The sequence below is a fragment of the Bubalus kerabau genome, chromosome 10, assembly GCF_029407905.1.
Source record: "Bubalus kerabau isolate K-KA32 ecotype Philippines breed swamp buffalo chromosome 10, PCC_UOA_SB_1v2, whole genome shotgun sequence".
NCBI classification, from domain to species: Eukaryota; Metazoa; Chordata; class Mammalia; order Artiodactyla; family Bovidae; genus Bubalus; species Bubalus kerabau.
The window spans coordinates 26,378,129-26,401,732 of record NC_073633.1 but is presented as its reverse complement, the minus strand read 5'-3'; the positions used below and the strand labels follow the sequence as shown (position 1 = coordinate 26,401,732).

The window sequence follows — 23,604 nt, the reverse complement described above, 5'->3', positions numbered from 1 at the left end:
ACTCATAAATCAGGCAGCATCCCAACTTACCATTAGAGAAGAGCTCCAAAAAGTTACAGAAAGGGAGAAGTTTTCAGAAGCAAGACAAGAAAATCATAAACAAAAAAGATTATTTCAGGACTTCCCTGGTAGTCCAGTGCTTAAGTCTCCATGTTTCCTCTGCAGCAGGGGGCAGAGGTTTGATCCCTGGTCAGGGAACTAAGATCCTGCTTGCCTTTCAGCACAGTCAAAAAAGCAATAAATAAATAAAAAGATTATTTCACGTTTAGACAACCTAGCTATGGGAGACAGAATGGGTCTTTGTGACAAATTACCTAACCTTTCTTTGGAGGATGGAAAGCATTTCATTGGTCCTGACCAGAAAATTCTGCACTCTCTAATTAGAAATTGGTTTTAGCACAAGTGACTCCATTTTGGACCTGTTGTGTTTTTTTGCTTGGTTGGTTTTTGTTTGTTTTGTTTTTGTTTTTTAGTTCCCTAACCAGGGACTGAACCCACATCCTTGGCAGTGAAAGCACAGAGTCCTAACCACTGGACTACCAGGGAATTCCCTGTTGTTTCTCCTTTAATATTAGTAAGTAAATTGTTTTCCTGGGGTCTGCGAACCATTGCAGTAAGTTATCAAACCTTAGGAAGGGGTCTTGGGAACCTCCAAGTTATAGCCGGTGATCAGAGGCACAGGTGAAACCTGAACTTGAGATTGGCATCTAAAGCAGAAGGAGGGGAGAGTCTTGTGGGACTGAGTCCTTAACCTGTGGCATCTGCACTAAGTCAGGGCAGTCAGTGCCAGAACCGAGTAATATTAGGAACACCGAGTTGGTGTCGACCGAGAACTGGGAAAATGCCTCGTATGGGAAAATCCACAGATTTGGTGTCAGAAGTGTTGTTGTTTGAGTACAGAAAAAGGAATCTTCTTTTCTTTTACTTTGTTTTCTAATATAATAAATAGGTTATTATTTTCTTTAAAAAAAAATGTTGAGGAATCTAATTGCAAACAGCGCAAAGTCAAATTTCTCAAGTATCAAGCTTCTGATCTAAGCCCTAGTACGGCAGCAAATAGCTTCAGTAAGCCCGTATCACTTCATCCTAACATAACTGTCCTGGTAGTCCCTGATGGAACAGAATAACTTTACAGGCTCCTTTCATTTTCTTCCCTTCTAGTCTTAGGGAGTCCCATAAAGAAAAACCCTCATCTTGCTTCCTCCCTGACACCCATAAGAGAGTTTACCATATTGTCCTTTTCAAAGGCCAAACACCCTCCATAACATGGGACTGAAATCATCACTGCTTGAGCAACACTGTCCAACAGAATTTTCTGTGATGATAAAAAAGCCTCTGTGCCATGCAATATATGGTAGCCACTAGATACATGTGGGTGGCTGTTGGGTGCTTGAAATGTAGCTAATGTGACTAAGGAACTTTGATTTTTTTAATTAATTCAAATCTAAGTAGCCACATGCAGAGAAGGCAATGGCAACCCACTCCAGTATTCTTGCCTGGAAAATCCGAGGGACGGCAGAGCCTGGTGGGCTGCCGTCTCTGGGGTCGCACAGAGTCAAACACGACTGACATGACTTAGCAGCAGCAGCAGCAAGTAGCCACATGTAGCTAACGGCTATCATATTGGAGAGAGCAACTTTAGAGCTATTTTACTCACTTTCTTTGTTTAATCTGAGGGTCAGACCTTATTCATAGTTCATTCAAAAGGCAGTGACACCCGTTTGAAACCAAAGAACAATCTATCCCTGGCAGGCATAAGCTATCAGGTCATCAATTCCACCTATTTCCGGAAAATTTAATGTGATTTACAGGCACAGGAAAGAGGGTTTGTTAAAAATTAGTTTCCATTCATAAAGACCATATTCATACTTTAATCATACATAAATCATACATAATATCACATATGTTAGAGGTAAAAGATACACTTGTACACAGTGTATTTTATCTTGAAGCTAGGGAGAAACAAGTACCCTGCAGGCCTAGAGCAGGCCCTGAGAGTCTTCTCCATTCTATAATTCTAACAGATCCAGCCTAACCCTGAGATATCTCAGCTCTGGGGATGAAACCAAGCAGAGCCCTATAGGACCCTCCCTGGTACAAAAGCTCCTCTGTGTCCCCGTTTCTTGTTTGAAGAAAAAGGCTTTGTGGCTTCCCTGGTGGCTCAGTGGTAAAGAATCCGCCTGCCAAGGCAGGAGACATGGGTTTGATCCCTGATCTGGGAAGAGCCCACATGCCCTTGTACCACAGCTCTCGAGCCTGTGCTCTAGGGCCCTGGAACTGCAACTACTGAGCCCAAGAGCCACAGCTACTGAAGCCCGCAAGCCCAGAGCTTATGCTGCACAACAAGAGAAGCCATGGCAATGAGAAGCCTGTTTACTGCAATGAAGAGTAGCCCCAACTAGAGGAAAGTCCGAGCAGCAAGGAAGACCCAGCACAGCCAGAAATAAATAAATAAATAAAATCATTTTTTAGAAAAAGTCTTTGGTCTCCTAGGCCTTCCCTGAGTGCCAAAGAGCAGACCCAAGCGGTTACTAATTAGGGAGATGAGGGAATACAGAAACAAAAGACCGGCAGTTAAGAAACAATTTAAAGCAGCCCTGGTTCCTCCCCAAAGCATATACATAATGATCTGACATTTATGTTTGAGGTGTTCTGCAGGAACTAACGCCCCCAATCCCGGTGGAGGATGGTGACTACGGGCTGAACACAAGCTCATAGACCCCAGACTGGATGGAACCAGAAGGCTGATGATTAAAACTCCTGAAACCTCACCCTGTTAGCTCACCACCAACCAATCAGAAGAAAGTCATGCACCTTGTAACCCTCACCTCAAATGTTCCCTTTAAGAATGTATGTATGTGTATAACTGAATCTCTCTGCTGTACAGAAGAAATCAATGCAACATTGTAAATCAATTATACTTCTATTAAAAAAAAAAAGTGCTCAGTCATGTCTGACTCTTTGCAACCCCATGAACTATAGCCCACCACACTCCTCCATCCATGGGATTTTCCAGGCAAGAGTATTGGAGTGCGTTGCCATTTCCTTCTCCCGAGGATCTTCCCAACCCAGGGATCGAACCCAGGTCTCCCGCATGGTAGGCAGACGCTTTACTGTCTGAGCCACCAGGGAAGTCACAATATCTATTAAAATATATTGATTTTAAAAAATTTTAATAAGTTTTTTTTAAGAAGAAAAAATAATAACCCTTTCCTGAAAGCCTTCAGGGAGTTCAGGTCTTCTGAGCAGAAGCCACTTGTACTTCTGGCTGGGAGCCTACAATAACCACTATACTTTCCTTCACCACAACCCAGTGTCAACAAATTAGCTTTGCTGCTCAGCGAGTGGACACAAGTTCAGTTCAGTAACAGGGACATCTTAAGAGATCTCTTAACTTTAGTTATAAAAGGCATTTTCCATACGTTCAAGTTTCCCACTCATGACCAACCTCTACAGTAGAGGTGATTTAGCACACAAAGACAAAATACAAACACCTCTGTACTGCCTCAAAAGTTGAGGTCTCGAGAGATCTAATATCAGTTCCAGCCAGGTCATCAGTTGAATTCAGTTCAGTCGCTCAGTTGTGTCTGACTCTTTGCGACCCCATGAACTGCAGCACGCCAGGCTTCCCTGTCCATCACCAACTCCCAGAGCTTACTCAAACTCATGTCTATTGAGTCAGTGATGCGATCCAACCATCTCATCCTCTGTCATCTCCTTCTCCTCCCACCTTCAATTTTTCCTAGCATCAGGGTCTTTTCAAATGAATCAGTTCTTCACATCAGGTGGCATTTCAGCTTCAGCATCAGTCTGTCCAATGAACACCCAGGACTGATCTCCTTTAGGATGGACCGGTTGGATCTCCTTGCAGTCCAAGGGACTCTCAAGAGTCTTCTCCAACATGACAGTTCAAAAGCATCAATTCTTCAGTGCTCAGCCAGGTCTGCTGCTGCTCCTGCTAAGTTGCTTCAGTCGTGTCCAACTCTGTGCAACCCCATAGATGGCAGCCCACCAGGCTCCCCCATCCCTGGGATTCTCAAGGGAAGAACACTGGAGTGGGTTGCCATTTCCTTCTCCAATGCATGAAAGTGAAAAGTTCTACATCTTACAGGTTTTCTGAAAAGTGGGAGATTCTGTTAACCTGTCTAACAGTGATGTAACCTGGAATATCCTGTATGGTACAGCTTCCAAAAGCCCTTGACACTGTCAATCAGAGAAAAATTGCACAAACTGAAAGTTGAGAGTTAAGTTTTATTTGGGGACCTTACTGAGGACTATAACCCAGAAGACAGCCTCTCAGACTGCTTTGAGGAACTGCTCCCAAAAGGGAGGAGCCAGGATATATTGCAGTTTTTGCTGGGGATGGGGGGTGAGGGTGGGGGTGTCAGGGGGTGGAGGCATGTAGTAGAACATGGAAATCACAAAAACCAGACATCTCAAGTTAGTGATTTTAGTCCTTGACTACCTGTAAGAATTATTCCTTAGATATGCACCTTAACTATCTAGGACAGACAGTTTCCTGTTTATCTCCATCCTGAATTCCCTTCAGGGCACACCATGGAGGGGTGGGCTGAGTGGGCAGCCAGCAGTTGCTCTGGCTGATGGCCTGATGGCAGGCAGCATTCATTGTTTACTGGAACGGCAGGTAACGTTCTTTGTTTATTGGAATTATATGCAACATTCCCTTTTCATAACACTTAGCACCTTGTTTTTTTTGGTGTGTGTTTTTTATAATTAATTAATTTGGCTGAATCAGGTTCCAGTTGCGTCATGCAGGATATTTTGTTGCAACGAAATGAGTCTTAGCCACTGGACTACCAGGAAAGTCCCTGTTTCTTTACTTTTGATAATGGTGTTCTTAGTGCTTAACATTGGAGAAGGCAATGGCACCCCACTCCAGTATTCTTGCCTGGAAAATCCCATGGATGGAGGAGCCTGGTAGGCTGCAGACCATGGGGTCACAAAGAGTCAGACACGACTGAGCAACTTCACTTTCACTTTTCCCTTTCATGCATTGGAGAAGGAAATGGCAACCCACTCCAGTGTTCTTGCCTGGAGAATCCCAGGGATGGGGGAGCCTGGTAGGCTGCAGACCATGGGGTCACAAAGAGTCAGACACGACTGAGCAACTTCACTTTCACTTTTCCCTTTCATGCATTGGAGAAGGAAATGGCAACCCACTCCAGTGTTCTTGCCTGGAGAATCCCAGGGATGGGGGAGCCTGGTGGGCCGCCATCTATGGGGTCACACAGAGTCAGACACGACTGAAGCGACTTAGCAGTAGCAGTGCTTAACATAATGCTGGGCTTTGAATAGGTATGTTAATAATAATAGTAACTTTTTAGCATAAACAATGTACTAAATGTTTGAATTATCTTGGTTAATTCTCACAACAAGATAGGAGACAGAGGAAGAAAATTTAGAGATGCTATATAATTTACTCACAAACATGTAGCAGATAAGCTGCAAAGCCAAAATTGCACCCAGAATTCTGGCCCTAGAAACATCTTCTAATTTCCAATGAGTCCTACTGAACTTTAGCATCTGAAGTGCTTCCTAAAAATGCAGCTATTAGCATCAAACCAAACTTAATGAATTAGAATCTCAGAGGGTAGGGTTTTAGAAACTTTTTTTTTTTTTTTTGGCTGCACCTCACAGGCATGTGGGATCTTAGTTTCCCAACCAGGGTTCAAAGCCTGCATTGGAAGCATGGACTTAACCACTGGACTGCCAGGGAAGTCCTGGAAACCTGAATTTTTAAACAAGCCTTCCAGATGATGGTCATGCACCCTGAGGTTTAGGACCACTCTGGTAAGAACAAGTGACAAGACGGGTCCTCTTTTGTTAGTACTACTTTGCCCCACACCTTGCAAATTCCCAGACCCCTAAGCTCTAAAAATGCCCATTCTCTCTTTTTTTAATTAATTTTTATTGGAGTGTGAAAGTGAAAGTCGCTCAGTCCTGTTCTACTCTTTGCTTGATCCCGTGGACTATACAGTCCATGGAATTCTCCAGGCCAGAACACTGGAGTGGGGAGCCTTTCCCTCCTGCTTTACAATGTTGTGTTAGTTTCTATTGGACAGCAAAGAGAACCAGCTATACGTATACATATATACCCTCTTTTTGGATTTCCTTCTCACTTAGGTCACCACAGAGCACTGAGTTCCTTGAGCTATACAGTAGGTTCTCATTAGTTAACCTATTTCATACATAGTATCAATAGTGTATTAAATACCCATTCTCTTGAACTTCCTGTCCTTATAGTGATAATCAGATCAATTTAACACTGTGTTACATGACAGAAGAAATCTCAGACTCTCCTGAGTCCAGCAGAAAGCCTAAAAAAAAAAAACAAAAAAACCCACCTTGACAAACCCTACCATCAGTATTCTCCCACCCTCCACTACTTCTAGTCTGGTTTTAACCTTATCAAGAGGATGCCTGCTTCAGGGACATCAGGCCTTGTTATCCAGTTCAGGCAAGTTCTGGAGCCAGCCAGCCTTAAGGTTTGGCTCCTCTACTGAGCAAACCAATCAGGACCTCTCTCCCCCTCACCACCTCCCCCAACCCCCATTCCAGCTACTTAAAACCGACCCAGGTTTACAGGTTAGTTCTTCAGCTTCCCTCCTGGGGGGAGGGGAGGCAGGGATCGTCCAAACTGATGGAGACCTGGGGTTGAGCCACCTTGTTCCTGAGAACCAGGCTGGGGCCAAAGACATCCCCGGGGCTGAGGAATGTTCATCTTGGCAGGCGTGGCTTAAGTTTGGGGTGGCCAGATAAAATACAGGATGCTCAGTTATGTCCCAAATATTGCACAGGACAGACTTACTCTAAAAAAGTAGTTGGTGTTTATCTGAAATTCAACCTTAACTAGGCGTCCTGGTTTTATTTACAAAATCTAGCAGCCTATTTGGGCCACAAGCTCCCAGGCCCTTCGTAGGAGCGTTCCACCGTTGGTACTGTGTCCACAAACATCTTAAGCATCTGGTTAGAAGGAACGCTAAGGAGAGGACCTGGGAGGACTGGGGTCTGTAATAGGGAAGATTGTGGGAGCGTGCAGGGGTAATTCTGTTACCTTTTAATTATCAGAGAATAGAGGTTTGACGGAGGAACTCGTAGTTTCAGTACTACTTACCTCCCTCACTGTCCCCAAACGTGTGGCCGGACTGCGGTCCTAGCTTAGGAGGGGCTCAGAGACAGCTCACGTGTCCCGGCCGGCCCAGCCTGAGTCCTGCGACCCCGCCTCTCCCGCCGCGGCGCTGGCCACGCCCCACTTTGTTATCCGACGCTTTTCTCGGTCAGCTGGTGCTGGCGTCAGGTGGAGGGATGGGCTGGCTCAGCTCGACCCGGCAGGGCTTGTTTACTATGGCCGATGATCTGGAGCAGCAGTGAGTTAACCTTGTCTCTTTTCTCTCTCTCCCTCTCTCTCTCGGGGCCGTGAACCTGGGACTGTCTGTGGCTGAGGAACAGTTTTAGACATCTTCCCGCCTTTCCTTTTCAGGTCGGCTTCCGGGGAGGGCTGGGGGCTGCGTTTGCTTGCTTTGCTTTTGCCCAGGAGTTGCGGCCGCGAAGCCGAGGGAGCGATGGAAGATAACGCTTGCCTGCAACCCAGCGATTCTTACTTTCCACTTTAGTCTCGGCGATCATTCCTCGCTCCCCTCTAATGCCTGCGCCCTGGGATTAGATTTAGTGGTGATGTCTCAGATCCCTCAAAGCAAGCGTGTGTGGACGCGGGTGCGGGGGTAGCAGCCAGGTCTGCTGCTAGTCTGCGTTTGCTCCCCGACGCGAGTCGGAGGTGTGGGAAGAGCATCGCTTAGCCCCGCAACGCGAAGGCTTGGAAAGCGGAGAGAGGGCTCCCCTGGGCTGGGATTGGTCTGGGTTAATAGGCTTGCAAGTTCCTTTAGCTTTCGCCCGGCGAGACGCTTAGTCGCCAGCAATCCTAGTTGATAGTTTTTAATCATCATTAACAATCTCCTTAATGCTACGGTTTCAGAATTAGAGCTTTTGGATTTTGTTACCGCGATCTCAATGACAAGTTTGGGATGCCACCTGTAGGTGGTGTGGCAAGCAGTTCACCGTCTGATAGGAACAAGGAAAAGTTGCTTGGAGAATGACTCAGCTTCCACCCAAGCCCGGGTTATACCAGAACTGGGCCTTTCCTGAATCCCGTGTTCCCCCCATTTTGGAGCTGCTTGCAAAACTAATAACATAATAGCTTCCCAGGCTTGAAGGAATTGCCAAGGAGAGTGGTACTTTCCAAAATGATGCTTTCAAGAGGAAATTTACAATACCTACAATGACTTAGGGAAACACAGAATATTAGAGTTGATATTCAGTCAGTGCAGTTTCTTTCTACAAATGAAGAATCCAGTGTCCAAAGAAGTTAGACCCCAATATCACAGAGGTCTAGAACAGGCTTCTTACAGCACAGAACCTCTTCCGGCTCACCCACCATCAGGGTAAAGATCCCTTGACCCTAGAGGGATGAGACCACCCCAGTCAGGCTAAGCTCATGGCTAAGGGGCCACTTTGCTTCTTGCCTCAGTTCCCCACCCCCAGGCCTCCGCATCTCCCCAGGGGTACTGAGCAGATAGTGTGCCAGGTGCTATACCTCCAGCACTTTACTGGTAACATTTTCAGTGAAGAAGAGAGGCGGGATATCTGAGGATCTCTGCAGAGCAGCCCATGATGCTGTTGTTCTTTGGGACAGCATCTCTCCTGAGTGCTGCTTTGGGCAGATACGAGGCCATGTGGGGTCCAGATGACATGTTCTGACTTGTCACAGTCTCTGTAGGATGGAGAGAAAGTTTGCCTCCTAAGACCAGCAACATTCTATGGTCTTGGTGCCCGCACTTCAAGCCTGTAAGGAATTCCAGTGGATCATTTGAAGGGTTCTGAGTCTTCGTAGGATTGAGACCAACAGCTCTCATCTGGCTAAAGCCACTGATGGACCAGTTTCAGCTGTAGCTCCAGTAATTCAAACCTCTTAAGATTTGAGTAACTGAGATCTGCTACTTGAAAAGCACAGAATATGGATAGTTTATGATTTGGCCAGGGGAAAGAACATTTACTGAGAGTGTGTACTGTGCTAGGCATTATTCTGTGCTTTAATTTATTCGATCTTTATGACAACCCTATGAAGTAGATACTATTATTACCTCCCTTTTAAAGATGAGGAAACTCTGACAGAGAAAGGCTAAATAATGTGCTAAGGGCACATTGCTGGTGAGTAGTGATGCCAGGATTAGAACTCTGACCTTTGGCTTTAGGTCACATGTCCTTTCAGAAAGCAGGCAAGTGTAAAACTGGTTGTATATTGAGTATCCATGTGTGGCCTTAAAAAGCTGAGGCTGGAATGTCCAGAGGAAACACAAGGAGAAACCTGGATTTGACTTTTTTTTTTTTTTGGCCTTGTTTCTCAGCAGTGAAAGCACGGAGTCCTAACCACTGGACCACCAGGGAATACCTGAAACCTGGATTTGAGATCCAGGTCCTGGTTCTGCTTCTTTTTCTAACTAGATGTATGGCCTCTTTGGGCATCACTTTGCTCATCTGTTAAATTAAGAGGCTGGACTAGATTTCTAAGGAAGTAGCCTAATCTAAAATTCTGCACTTCAAATGATGCAGCACGGTGCCCAGTGTGTAGCGAGAGGGGATTAGTAGTGGTTGCCCTCACTCCTTCACAGAATGCCCCTGCTTGACTATTCTGATGTTTACAAGACCTTCCTATAGCTGGTAATGTCCATCCTGAAATCCACTTCATCCAGGCAGAGTTCAAGAAAAGAATAATATGGGATGGAAGAGGAATAACAAAAGCGATTCATTGAGCATCTGTTTTATCCCAGGCACCTTATGAGATTCCTTTCATTTCTGGATGCTCAAAGACAGATTATTTATCAGGCCAACACCACTGTGCTCATAAATGACATTACTATGATGTAAATCTAGGGTTTTTTAAAAAATTACTCTAACACTGGTCTGTTCAACCTGTACCCTGCAATGACTTAAAGTCCCCTGGCTGTAAAGTAGAAAACAAGATAGGTTATCTTACCTGTTTTACTGCAAGCCATTGGTGGCAAACTTTCTACTCATTTTATAATCTGGAAACAAGGCCAGAGGCAACATGTGTCCTATCAGGGAATCAAAACTGAGCTTGAATCCAGGTCTCCCTCCTCTTACTCCCTGCCTATCCCAACACATCATTCAAGGCTGGACTGATTGCCTGAGAGCCCCACTGGCCACTGACACAGTGCTCTGGACTCCCAGGGGCTGGGAAGCAGGCATACACCAACCCTGGTACTCTGCCAGGAGGGCAAGTGGCATGGGAATTTGTCCTACTCTAAAGGAACATACAGTCCTAGGGATGGCAAAGGAGAACTGAAACATTAGTTAAAAGTTGGCTTTTTCTCCCCCCTTGTAACCTCTTTGAACATTATAATAACCAATAACAAAGGGGAGTTGTAAAGCTCAAATGAGATAAAAAATGTGAAAGAGCTTTATAAACTGTTAAGTACTGTACACATAGTATTCTGAGTATCTGTTGAAACAAAGGGTATGTTGTTGCTAATAACCATTTACCAGAGAAGAGTAACAGTTTATCAGGCAGCCATGGAATTGCTGACTGCCACAGGGGCAGGTTTCCTGAGCCTGGGAAACACCCTGCACCCTGATAACTCTTTTGTAACTGCCAGCAAGACTGGGGGTATCAATGTTTGCAATATTGCTAGTGAATTGCAATATTGCTAGTGAATGTTTCTGTGTGTTCCTGTCCCAGGCCTCAAGGCTGGCTGAGCAGCTGGCTGCCCACTTGGCGCCCCACTTCCATGTCTCAACTGAAGAATGTAGAAGCCAGGATCCTCCAGTGTAAGTAGAAGGTGGCTTGTGCCACCTCCCTCAGGAGCCCCAGGATACAGGGTCTTCCCAGAGCCTGGCCCACTGAGCCCACTGATTCCTGGTTGACAATGCTTGATGTGAAAGGAAGGGATGTCCATGATTGGAGGGATGCAATTTGGGCAGAGGATGCACATTCTATGATAGCAGTTCCTTAACATCTCCTGCCCTGTCCATCAGAACAGAAACCATTCAGCAGAAACCATTCTGCCACATCCCACAACTTCACCTCAAACCCTGTACCAGCTATTAATACACAATGTGTACAAATACACATTCACTTCTTCCTTCTCTTATTCTTTTTCCATTTCTCCCTTTCTCATCAGACAAACACTTAGATTTACCACCTTCCTAGCCAAGGACCAGCAATCCTATATTCTCTAATAATACTGTTCCTTGTATTCTACCCAATAAGCCACCCTTCCCCTTCATCCAGTTACCAGAGTAGTTGGGGATTCCCACTGGCCAGCTCTCCTAGGCAATGTTCTGTGGGGTCAGGGCATCCCCCTAGGAGCACCAGCAGCCACCAGCTCAAACAAGCCCCTTGGGCCCCATCTTCCCATATTTTTCATATGATCTTTCCTGCCCTGCACCTATTGCCCTAGCCATGGCTACCCTGTCTCTTATGGACCTGAGTAAGTACAGCCACAGAACAGTCAGTTTTCAAGCCTTTGTCTGAAATTCATGTGACTTACCTCAGGTAGCTCTGTTGTGTGACTGCCTTCACGCCAGCAGAGCAAATACTGCCCACCTTCATCTTTCCCTAAGAAGGACCTGGCTTGACCCTCCCAGATACCCTCAGTGAGGACACACTCTCCCTCCGTCAAGCCCCAGGCATATACAGGTACAAGAGTAATGAATGCCAGAGCTCTGTGGGGTCACTTCTACCCTGGACCCAAAGGGAGCCCAAGGAATACAATGGCCCCTCTTAATGCCTATGGATATCTACAAGGATCTTCCCTGTAGCTCAAATGGTAGAGAATCTGCTTGCAACGCAGGAGACCCGGGTTCGATCCCTGCATCAGGAGGATCCTCTGGAGAAGGGTATGGCAATCCACTCCAGTATTTTTGCCTGAAGAATCCAATGACAGAGGAGCCTGGCAGGCTACAGTTCGTGAGGTGGCAAAGAGTCAGACACAACTGAGCAATTAAGACTACTAACACTAGACATCTACAAATTGTACTTGGAGTTGAACTCTTAGGCTGTATGATCAGAGAGTTGTAAAAGGAAAGGTGAGAGAGGCCAGGAAGGGTTTGGGGATGAGAGAGGGCTGAAAAGTGAGAGTCCAAGCAAAAAGATGACACGGTCAGCACACAGTCTTATCCCTTTGCCCTGGACCCCTCTCCCCAGGCCTCCAGAACAAGTTCCTGGCTCGATATGTGTCCCTCCCAAACCAGAACAAGATCTGGACAGTGACAGTGAGCCCTGAGCTCAGGGACCGCACCCCACTGGTCATGGTGCACGGCTTCGGGGGCGGCGTGGGCCTCTGGATCCTCAACATGGATTCACTGAGCACCCGCCGCACATTGCACACCTTCGATCTGCTAGGCTTCGGGCGAAGCTCGAGGCCAACGTTCCCCAGGGATCCAGAGGGGGCCGAGGACGAGTTTGTGACCTCAATAGAGACGTGGCGGGAGAGCATGGGAATCCCCAGTATGATCCTCCTGGGGCACAGTCTGGGAGGATTCCTGGCCACTTCCTACTCGATCAAGTACCCTGACAGGTAAGGAGGAGCCACCTGTCTCCATCACAACAGTGCCTTGCTGGGAGTCTTCCATTACTCATTTCCAGTTGTTCTCTTCCTGGGCAACTTAAGGGCTATGGTACCTTCAAGCAAAGAAAACTTGTCTTCTCCCTTTCCCTCTTTTAGAGTTAAACACCTCATCCTGGTGGACCCGTGGGGCTTTCCCCTCCGACCAGCTGACCCCAGTCAGGTCCGTGCACCCCCGACCTGGGTCAAGGCTGTGGCCTCTGTCCTAGGGCGTTCCAATCCACTGGCTGTTCTTCGAGTCGCTGGGCCCTGGGGTGAGTAGCCTGCAGATAGAGAAACTGTCTCCTCCAACCACAGCTGTCCCATTCTAGAAGCCCCCCTGCGTCTGGATGCTCACCATCCCCTTTTGTTCATGAAAAATGGGAATAAGCCTAGCGTTATTTTTTAATGTTAATCTGGACCAAATGTCTTGGTCGGCAGTTTCAGAAGGTTTTTTTTTCCCCCCCTTCATCTGCATGGAAAAAGTTTTTCTATTCAAGAGACAGATGGAACAGAACTTCTACTCTGTGTCCCCAGAGAGAGAGAAAGGGGTTTCGAGATGACTCTTCCTCTACTGAGTTTTTATGCTACATGTGTGGGTTTGTGGCAGCTGTTGGTGTTTCAACGTGGTCACTATGGATCCCATCTCTGCAACTCACCCAGCATCTGTTGCCAGGAGAGGTCAGAACCAGAGCCTCCAGTATCACCTACAGAGGCAGACAAGCCCCTCTACACCATGCCCTGCCCCAGTCAGACACCACATCACCACTTAGTAGCTGTTAGCAAATCCTGTGAGTGAAGGGAGGAAGGAGGCAGGGCAGCCAGAGTGCATAAATTTAGTAGGCCCCAGGCTTCTGACCTCACACTGCTGGCACCTTCTGTCTGGAGAGGAGCCTTTTAAGGAAGTAAAAGCAGCTTCCCTTTATGGTAAAGGTGGGCGACGCTCTATCTTGCACTGATGGCTTATATCTACACGGTAATGTTCAGCAGCCAATTATTAGGGGTTAATTGCTGGTGGCTGAATAAGAGTTGTCTCTCTAGGCCCTTCAAGAGAAACAGAATGGCTCTGGGTAAAAGAGAAAAGCGAGCATATGAGCAAAAGGTAGGAGTCTGGGGAGAAAGGAAGGAAAACAAGAGACACAGGTGCCAAAGGGTACTAAACGGGCAGAGGACTGGTCTTCTTAGGGTGCCCAGCACTGTACACTCCAGCAGACCTTCCCTAATCCTCCAGGCAGGAGCCCTGTCCTAATCACTGTCCCCATTTCTGGACTTGCCTCTGGCCAGGGCCACACATAGACATCAGAGCTAGTATGGTAGGGGCAGGTGGCTGGCAGCCATGGAGGAGGGCGAGTGCCCAGGGGATCCTGCCACACCTCCCTCTCACCCCTCTGCACACAGAGAGAGCAGACTGGAAGAGAGAGAGAGGCCAGGAGACTAGGCCCAATTTTTACAGTGTGTTTCAAGTGCCGTACTGCTTGTGTATGGACTATTTAAAGAAAGGTGAAAGGAACAGATTTCTCTAAAACTGTGCCCCGAGTCTGAGATGCCAGTGTTAGGTTTGCCTCATCACTTGTATTCTGTTACAGGCCTGAACCTGAGAGGGCTCTTGGTTCCATCCACTACCCTCAGAAGATTAAAAGGCCACAGATGGTCTCAGGGAGAAAGAGAACATAGCTCAGACCATAAAAGCAAAGCATCTCAACCATGGACTCTTGTGGGGTTTGTGATCCTTGGAGGAAAGGATCTTGGGATTTCATTGAGCTGCAAGTAATCCAGTTCCTCAGTGACCTTAGACTGTCCAAATTCTTTGGCAACTAACTGACTCTCGTTTGAGGTTACCTGGAGCTTCCCAAAAGACTTAACATGCTCTGTGACTATAACCTTAAGTGTACAAAGCAAACAAACCCTTAAGAGAAATAACATTTGGTTAAAGTTGTTAAAACAATGACAGGGGTCTTTCCTCCCCACTCAAACTGGCTCCCCCACGTTCTGTTCTCTCCCAGGGCCCGGCCTGGTACAGCGATTCCGACCGGACTTCAAGCGCAAGTTTGCAGACTTCTTTGATGATGATACTATATCAGAGTATATCTACCACTGCAATGCACAGAATCCCAGGTGAGGGCAGCTCTGTGAGTCAGCTCAGCGTCGATGGGTTTGGAGTGAAAACTCCAGAACTATCCCAGGATCAGTCTGTGCTGTATTTTTTTCCTTCCACAGAGCTCTCATCTAGTTAGGAAAACATAGGCGTTAGCAGGCTTGCTTATTTCCAGAGACTTCCCCAGGGATAGGCAAAAAGGGATGGAGAAAATAATAGATTAATTAAACATACCACCTGTCTCTATAGAAGAAGACCCTTACTCTTTCCTGGAGGTAAGCAGTTAGCCTGACAGGCAAAGAGTCTGGAAAACATTTGCAAAGATCTTTTTTTTTTTTTTAACTGAAGAAGTATTATGAACATGGTATTGTTGTAAAGGAAAAGAAAGGAAGCAAGTCCTCTCCTGTCCCAGACCTGTAATTCCCTCATTTTCTTGTTATTTTCTGTCTGAGATATCATGTGATATTGCTTCAGAGAACCTCCTTGTATATCTTCCTTGGCACATGTGTGACTGTACCGCTAGGCTATAGTCCTACAAATAGAATTGCTGATGGAAAGATTATACATTTTAAAACGTAATGTTTGTGCACCTTGAAATATTTACTGTTGGGATAGGAATGCCTTTTCTGTCTTTTGGAGAATTGAGGATGTCCCCAGAATCTGAACAAGTTTATGTTTGTGACAACTCAGACAGTGGGCCCCTGGCCCATACCCTGTGATCCACAGTCTTGGCAGCCACCAGCCAGGGTGGAGTCAGGGAGGTAATCTTCCCTTGGGCAGTGCCATGTGAGCTGCTGATACCATGAGGCACCACCTCTGTGGGGAGTTCACCCCAAGCTGCTAGGAGGCGTCGCAGGCGAGCCAAGATCACTGGGAGCAGCAGCACTGCCCTGCCTCATTTCAGGCCTGTTCAGCCTGAAGCTGTGAAGCAACTGGGACTTTGCATTCCAGTAGCACTGTCTGAGCATTAACCTCAAATTCAGACTGCTTTCAGGCAGCGTGGGAACTGTCCATCTAGCGTTCCTCAGAAGCTCAACTGATGGAAAGGCCCTGCTTAAACAGCAGTCTAGAAACTCAGTTCAACAGTCAAATCAGCTTTCTGCTCGTGATCCCTCTCAACTGGGCTCGGTGCCAGTCTCATACCCCCTGAGGCCTTGCAGGCCCACCCCTAGTCCTTTCCCCAGAGTGTTCCCCAGTCTCAGTCCTACTTCAGTATAATGAATGGCCTCCCATCTAAGCCACAGAGTATGTTGTCACACAACTCACTCAGGTCCTGGAAGAAGCAGAGATGATATTGGTGATAACCAGCCGCTTCCCCCAAACACCATCACTCAATTTTATAAGCCCCTGAGTCTTTTTGAGTTGTAATCTTGAGTTCATGGTAACTGTTACCATTCCCTTGGAAAACATAATTTAGCCAAAGAATAATATTTGGGGGATGGGATACTTATTTCGCTTCACTAAACTTAGGGACTTTGTACGTATTTTCATTTTCCCCATAATGACCTCAAAAAGTGGGTATAATTTCTCTCCAGTTTGTAGATGAGAGAACTAAGGTGTATTCTGGTTCCACAACTTGCTAAGAAAGTAGAACCAGGATTTATAGGTATGTCTCTCTGACTCGAGAGTCCATGATTGTTCCACTGTGCTGCAGTGTCTTAGAAAAGGACTCTGTTCCTGGTGACCTGTGCAGAACTCAGGCTCCCCTTCATCTCAGGGATGCTAAGGAGACTGGGGACATAACCCCTGAACAGACTGAGCCTGCTGGGTGCCAGTCTCCCCAACCTTTCCTGCTTCCCACAGCAGTGACAGAGCCGTCCGGACAGCTGGCTTCCCCTCCAGCCTTGCAGACCCCTCCTGACACAGCCTCTGAAGGCTCTCCCTCAGGAAATGACCAGGGAGCAAAGTAGATTAGATTGGCCGTCCTTGCTTCTCAGGTAGCACGAACTGCTACTCCCCCTGGGTCCTCGCAAGCCTGACGTCTCATTCCCCAGGCTCCTCAGTTAACCCTCTGTGCTTCTGTAGTCCTTGCCCATCAGAGCCCACCTCAAGGAGCCCTTCGACCCTCTCCTCCAGCCCCAGCCAGCCAACTCCCTAGTCTGTGTTCTCCTAGAACTCCACTACCCTTTCATAATTCTTGGGAAATCTGAAGTTAAGTTAATTCATTATGTGATGCCTGAAGGATGAGGAAAATGGGAACTCTGGGAGGGCAGGCACTGCATGTGTCTTGTTCATATGTGCCCACCCTCCACCCAGGCTGCCACATCAATAGCTGTTAAATACATATTAACCTGTATTACATACAGGTTAATATGGCACTCCTCAGTGCCATGGGGTTTTCACAAGTGTGTCCCTCCTACCTCATCTGTGTGCAGACCCTCTGGAGATTCAGTCCTGTCTCGTAATCTTCCTAATATTTAATAAGCCTAATGCTGAGCTCGGAGGTAAACAAAAAGAGGCCAAAGATGCTGCCCCAGCCTCCGAGAGACCCGCAGATTGACATTTTATGCTGTGGCATTTACTCATCGCCTCACCCTGTTTTGCTTTTCCAGTGGGGAGACGGCATTCAAAGCCATGATGGAGTCCTTCGGCTGGGCCCGGCGCCCCATGTTAGAGCGAATTCACTTGATTCGAAAAGATGTGCCCATCACCATGATCTATGGGGCCAACACCTGGATAGACACCAGCACGGGAAAAAAGGTGAAGCTGCAGCGGCCGGATTCCTACGTCCGAGATTTGGTACGTTGCCACCAGGGCAGACAGACTGAGGTGGAAATCTTGCAACATGCAGCACATGCTGATTTGACTCAGTGTAGCTAAGAGACCAGGTAGCGAAGGGTGATGGGAGAGTCAAGGAGAAAGAGTGGAAAGTTTGAGATAGGGTCATGAATTTGAAAGGGTTGGCTCTCTGTAATATCATAATTCAGGGTTCCTTGCCTCTGTGTAGCCAGTCAAGCTAAAACGAAGGTTCTTGTCCAGTAGTCAGGCCTAGGGAGCATGCTGCCCTCTTCCCCTGTAATTCTCACTCCAAATCAGAGCTGGGTACAATAGAGGCTGCCAAGAAGCCTTCCCACCATTCTCCTGCCTCCACCTTCATTTGCTAAGGAGTGTGCTTACTTATGGCTACCCACTCCAGTATTCTTGCCTGGAGAAGTCCATGGACAGAGGGGCCTGGTGGGCTATAGTCCATGGGATCACAAAGAGACATGACTGAAGAATTTTCACTTCGTGCTTACTTAGACTGGTGCCTCACGGGTCCTGGGTATCGAACCTGTGGATGACATGAGCATGGTGGGACTAGTGTAGAAGGAAAGATACAATCAGGGACCATAGGAGAAGTAAGGATGAGATATTGGGATTCACTGGTTGCCACTGGGAAGTGCCAAGATATGGGGAGAAAGGTGGACAGTTGTCTTAGAGAAAATAAGTGCTTATGGCAGCAGGCGAGCAGGTTTACAAGAAAAATAAATGGTGTGGCCACTTTCCAGTGCCTAGAATAAAGGGCCATCCTGCCCCTGGCGGGGTCCTCCCTCCATAGGAGATCGAGGGTGCCTCGCACCACGTGTACGCAGACCAGCCGCACATCTTCAACGCGGTGGTGGAGGAGATCTGCGACTCAGTCGATTGAGCTGCTCTTCCTGGAGGACGAGGAGAAAGCCAGAGAGTTGCTCTCACCTTCCTGTCTCCTTACTTACCCCTCTGTCCTTTCCTCACCGACTAACATGTGCCAGCCAGGTGGAGTCTCGGGCTGTCCCCAGGGCAGGACCACAGAAGAACAAAGAGCACTATGACCCCACGCTGAAGGCTGGAGGCAAAAGCTGCTAGAGGCCTTGCGCTCCCCACCCCAGGGAAGCATAAAGGGTTGTAGAGTGCCACCCTATTCTCTCCATGCCAGCGTCACCAGGCAGTGGTTGTGAAGGGACTGCACCAAGCCATGCCTCCCTGTGCCAAGGGAGGGCAGCTGCTCCTCCTGGACAAAGGAGAGGCTCTTAACAGCTTGCCCAGGTCTGGAGTGTGTCTGCGGGAGGAGGGGGGAGGTTCCATGCAGGACATCTTTCTCCTCCATCACCCCAGCCCCCCAGCCCATGCCAGTTCTGTTCAGGGGCTGGTTGGGGAGCTACCAAGAGCAGGTCCTGGAGCTCTCATGACCTAAGAGGTCATATCCAAAGCTCTCATTAGCAGAGGAGGCAAAGGGCAGGGCATGGCTGGTCCATGGAGAAACAGCTCAGGGCTCCTGGCGGACTCTGTTTGCTAAGGTTTGAGGCAGGCATGGAGGCCACGGGGCAGGTCCTGGCCAAGGATAAGCCCACCTGGCCGCACATTCCAGCCTCTTTGTACGGGGATTCTGTTTTCCTGCTATGTCTCAGCCCTGGCTGCCTAAGCCGGGAACACTCAAGTGCTTCCTTCCCTGCCCCTTCTTTATCCCATTGGGAGGCCTCTGGGCCTCCCTCTGTGCCTTGGGCCCTGAAGCCCCACCCATAGTACTGAGAACAGTGACCCCTGATGGAGAGAAGGGAAGGCCCTTCGACCCCAAGCCGTGTCTGGATCCCCATCCTCTCTAGTATCTGCAGGGTTTTTTTGCCTGCTCACGTGAACCTCTGCCCAGGACCCAGTGGGGAGCCTCCAGCCAGCAGTTAGTTCCCTGTCCTCATCAGCCACAGGATGGTTCTCACTGCCTGGCCCTCCATCCCTTCTGCCTGTCCTTCTGGTCTCCAGCTCATCTGTCCCCGACCTACCTGTCACTCTCTCCCGGGGACTGGTTCTGGGCAGTAGGCGGGGCCTGGCCCCAGAACTAGGCTAGCTCCCACCTACTTCTTCACTTTTGTAAAGCCAACCCTTTCACCAGAATAGTATTAACTCCTGGTGCTTTGTACTACTGGTCCAGCTGCCTTGGGCTCCTTTTCTATATTAATAAAGAAATGAATAAAAATCGCTCATGGTGATGATGTTTAATATTGCTCTGACAAGAGTGCTGGGGGTGGTGCTGAATTCACAACCTCTCCTGTGATGTCTGAGTCAGAGGAGGGGCCCTGAGAGGTACCCATGCACAAGCCCCCCCGCCCCCATCCCATTTAGTGCATCATCTGCCCTCTGGACCCCGCCCAGTCTCCAGGTCAGCACAGGTCATCTCAGCCAACCACTTGAGAGGATCGATGAGGGGTGGGTGGGCCAAGCCCCAATTCATAAGAGAATTAGGCTGAACCGAGTGCTCCCTACTGTCCATTAAATAGCCCTGTCATCTGAAGTTCACCTTGGCCTCTACCTGGACAGCTCCCTCTGCCCTATTCTGCTTGCCCTCAGTATTAGCCACTCAGTGGTGTCCAGCTCATTCCGACCTCATAGACTGCACCCTGCCAGGCTCCTCTATCCATGGGATTCTCCAGGCAAGAATACTAGAGTGGGTTGCCATGCCCTTCTCCAGGTGATCTTCCAGGCCCAGGGATAGAACCCCAGTCTCCTGCAATACAGGCAGATTCTTTACCATCTGAGCCACCAGGGAAACCACTCATCCTCAACCTCAGTTCAAGTATTCCTTATGCATTATGCAGGGAAGCCTGCCACTGACCCCCTCCCCAGACGAGACCTGCATCCCTTCTTCTGTGTCTCTGTGGCTTACTCAAATGCCCCTTTGTAAAACTTACACTTGTAGTCACTTGTTTCATGTCTGTCTTTCCTCCCCAGACCACAAGCTGCTTAAGCAATAAGGGGCATGTCTGGCACCTAGTTCTTGTTCAGTAAATGTTTATTTTGATTGAGCCAAGAGAAGTGAGGTGTGCCAAGTGTCCAAACATGTTCAAATCATTACCAGCAGTGCCTGCTGTGCTGGCTGACTCCAGCTAGGCACAGAATTCAGCATCTCAAAATGGCACTTAATACTGCATTTGCCATTATGAATGAATAAATAGACAAATTAGTAATCTGTATGTGATTTTATTACATAATGTAATTTGGGTATAATTACAAAGCTCAGGTCCATCCCAGGACCTGCATCTTCTCTGTGACTGAAGATTGCTTGATTGCCAACACCTGCCATATGGAGGCCAGGATGGGGGGGTTGCTTTCTTTTTTTTTGGCCACATCACACTCCTTGTGAGATCTTAATGCCCCGACCAGGGATCGAACCTGGGACCCTGGCAGTGAGAGTACCGAGTCCTAACCACTGGACTGCCAAAGAATTCCCAAGGCAGGTATTTAGTGCTTACTGTGTGCTAAGCACTAGGGCTATGATAATGAAGAAACATGGTCCCTACCTTTATGGGAAATTACATTCTACATGGAAACTTGTGTTTAATCAGATCATTACATCAATCAGTATAAAACTGCAACTAAAAAGTGTGGCCCCTGAGAGGTTGGGAAGGCATACCTGGAGAGATGATGACCTCTGAGCCTGAAGGAAGGGCAGTGAAGGGCGTGGGGGCAGGTCTGTGGATTAGCAGGGACAATGGCTGGGAGATGAGGCTGGAGAGGTGGATGGGGATCTGGGCCTCTGGCTGTGAGAAGAATGTCGTGTTCATCTAAAAGCAATGGGAAGAAATAACCAGAGTGAAGGTCAGAATCTGGGGGAGTGTGACAGAATCTGAGACTAGAAATGACCACTCTCACTGCTGCTATGTGGAGTACTGACTGGTGGGGGGTGAGTCCCTGCAGGGGAAGCTTGGAGGCCACTTCAGTGGTCCAGGCCAGAGATGCTGGCAGCCTGGACTTGGCCAGGGACTAGTGGACACATAGAAGATTCAAGAAATGTTTAGGAGGTAAAGTCAAAAGGGCTTGATGCCAGCGCTGAGTGCTGCTACCATCCCCTTGGAGAAAAGGCCAAGTGAGACAGTAGTCAGCAAACCTGCTCACATCACAAAACAACTTGGGGTACTTTTTAAAATATAGATTCCCAGACTGTATACCCCAGAGTTTGATTCAGTCTACCTGTGTGGAGTTAGACCGTGACATCTGCATTTAAACACATGCCCTGGGAGATTCTGATGCCCCCGTCTGCAGGCACTGATCTAAGGGACTTTGTGTCTCTGACCCTTGATGCAGAAGATCCATGTACAGAAGTAGGGCCTATGGCCCTGAAAGTCCATCCCCTGTGTGCTCCAGAACCACTTCTCTTTGGGAGGCTGCATAACACACTGACCTGATTTTCCAACACAGCGCAAACACATTGCTCAGAAGCAGGTACAAGAAGGATCTGAGGGTATAAATGAACCTACTTACAAAACAGAAACAGATTCACAGAGGTAGAAAACAAACTTATGGCTACCAGGGGAGAAAAGAGGGAGGGGATAAATTGGGAAATTGTAATTGATATATAAAATAGATTGACTAATGTATAGTTATACACTAGTTATACAGGAAACTCTTCTCAATACTCCGTAATAACCTGTATGGGAAAAGAATCTAAAAAAAATGGATACATGTATATGTATAGTTGATTCACTTTGCTGTACAACAGAAACTAACACATTGTACATCAACGATACTCCACTCAAAAAAAATTTTTTTTTAAGTCTGAGGAAGGTCAGTCAGAGTGCCCTGTTTATACTACCACACCCAGCACATGAATGCATGCCAGCGTGTACACACACACACTCTATCTGACAGGGGCCTTCCTAACCTTCCCAGGGTGGGGACTAAGAAATCACTATGACCATACCACCCAATCGGCACCTTTCCTGGTAGGTTCTAAGGATTTATGGTTACAGTTCACGCTATAAATTCAGGCTCCTCACAGGCCTAGCAGTTTATAAGGAGACCGTCCACAGACAGACATAAAGGCCTGTGACTAACTCCAGACTCAGAAGGTCTTGCACTGTTCAGTGGCTAGCAGGAAATGTGCTAAATATAACTTCCTCCTCGAGGATAGACACCAAAATACGTGTGCTAAAAATGCAGTCTGATTTCATTGCCAAAAGGGTGATGAAATCTTGATGAATACCTCTCTTCACTCTGGCATGTCATACTGAAAGCCCACAGCTGCAGGTACAGTTTGTAACCAGATAGAAAATAATCCTACTGACTGATGATAGTGTGCAATAATTGGTGCAAGACACCACTTTTCTCATCATGTGACCTATCAGTTCACACTGAATCCTCCTTAGATGGGGTCTAGAGGGTCTTTTCTCTCTGAGCTCCACCCTCTCTACCAGGGTCCCGGTCTATCTATAACTCTCTCTTTTTAAAAAATATTTATTTGCTGTGTCAGGTCTTAGTTTCAGTACATGGGCTTCTCTTCAGTTATGGCAGTGCATGGGCTTAGTTGCCCCACAGCATGTGGGACCCTAGTTCCCTGACCAAGGATCAGACCCACATCCCCTGCATTGCAAGGTAGACTCTCAACCACTGGACCACCGGGGAAGTCCCCAGGGTCCTGGTCTAGCGGAAAGAAGCAAGTGAGGCACCTGAGATTTTGAGGGTCAGTCCCAACACCATCCAGGGGGAATAGCTCAAGACAAACCATTTCTTTATTTGCTCATGTTGACTGTTTTCCATAGAATAAGTTCACCATTATTATACCAGAGAAGTCTTTACCTTTATCCTACTAAATACCACTCTTCACTAGGGTTGAGGAGGAAAGACAATCCTAGTTTGACACTTGTGAGTATGATGAATTCCTAGATTAAGGAGGATCCGTTAATGCCAATAGATGCACAGAGCCCTCCTCCAACCCAGGAAGACAAGACCCCAGTCTGTTGGTTGGTGATTCTGTAAAAGGGTAGGAGGAACGCTCTGCAGACCTGACCTTGCTAATGATACTCCTTCCTCCAATGTGTTCTGAGGCCTGATGTGGAGTCTGTTATAATTAGGCAATCTCGTATTTGAGTTGATATGTGTGAAAACAAGTTATACAACCTTAAGAAGCCTGGGACAAAG

General features: G+C 47.5%; 1 protein-coding gene across 3 annotated transcripts; it reads left to right on the top strand.

Annotated features, from left to right (window-relative positions):
- The first annotated feature begins 7,258 nt into the window (after positions 1–7,258).
- ABHD4 (abhydrolase domain containing 4, N-acyl phospholipase B) lies at positions 7,259–19,666 on the top strand. 3 transcript variants are annotated; one of them, XM_055537111.1, is made up of 7 exons: positions 7,259–7,388; positions 10,775–10,863; positions 12,440–12,614; positions 12,762–12,916; positions 14,645–14,756; positions 17,289–17,475; positions 18,275–19,666. In XM_055537111.1, exons 1-7 carry the CDS (start codon positions 7,327–7,329, stop codon positions 18,362–18,364), a joined length of 870 nt encoding a protein of 289 aa, XP_055393086.1. In that variant the 5' UTR covers positions 7,259–7,326; the 3' UTR covers positions 18,365–19,666. The 3 variants fall into 3 exon arrangements, with proteins under 3 accessions (XP_055393086.1, XP_055393084.1, XP_055393085.1); XM_055537109.1 differs by having other exon boundaries at positions 7,261–7,388; positions 12,242–12,614; XM_055537110.1 differs by having other exon boundaries at positions 7,368–7,501; positions 12,242–12,614.
- The last annotated feature ends 3,938 nt before the right edge of the window (positions 19,667–23,604 follow it).

What these genes read in the sequence shown, in the direction of transcription:
- ABHD4 (XM_055537109.1), top strand. Translation starts at nt 7,327, where the DNA reads ATGGGCTGGCTCAGCTCGACCCGGCAGGGCTTGTTTACTATGGCCGAT. An exon ending in TGCAATGCACAGAATCCCAG is followed by an intron (nt 14,757 to 17,288) that starts GTGAGGGCAGCT and finishes TTGCTTTTCCAG; the next exon opens with TGGGGAGACGGCATTCAAAG. An exon ending in ATTCCTACGTCCGAGATTTG is followed by an intron (nt 17,476 to 18,274) that starts GTACGTTGCCAC and finishes CTCCCTCCATAG; the next exon opens with GAGATCGAGGGTGCCTCGCA.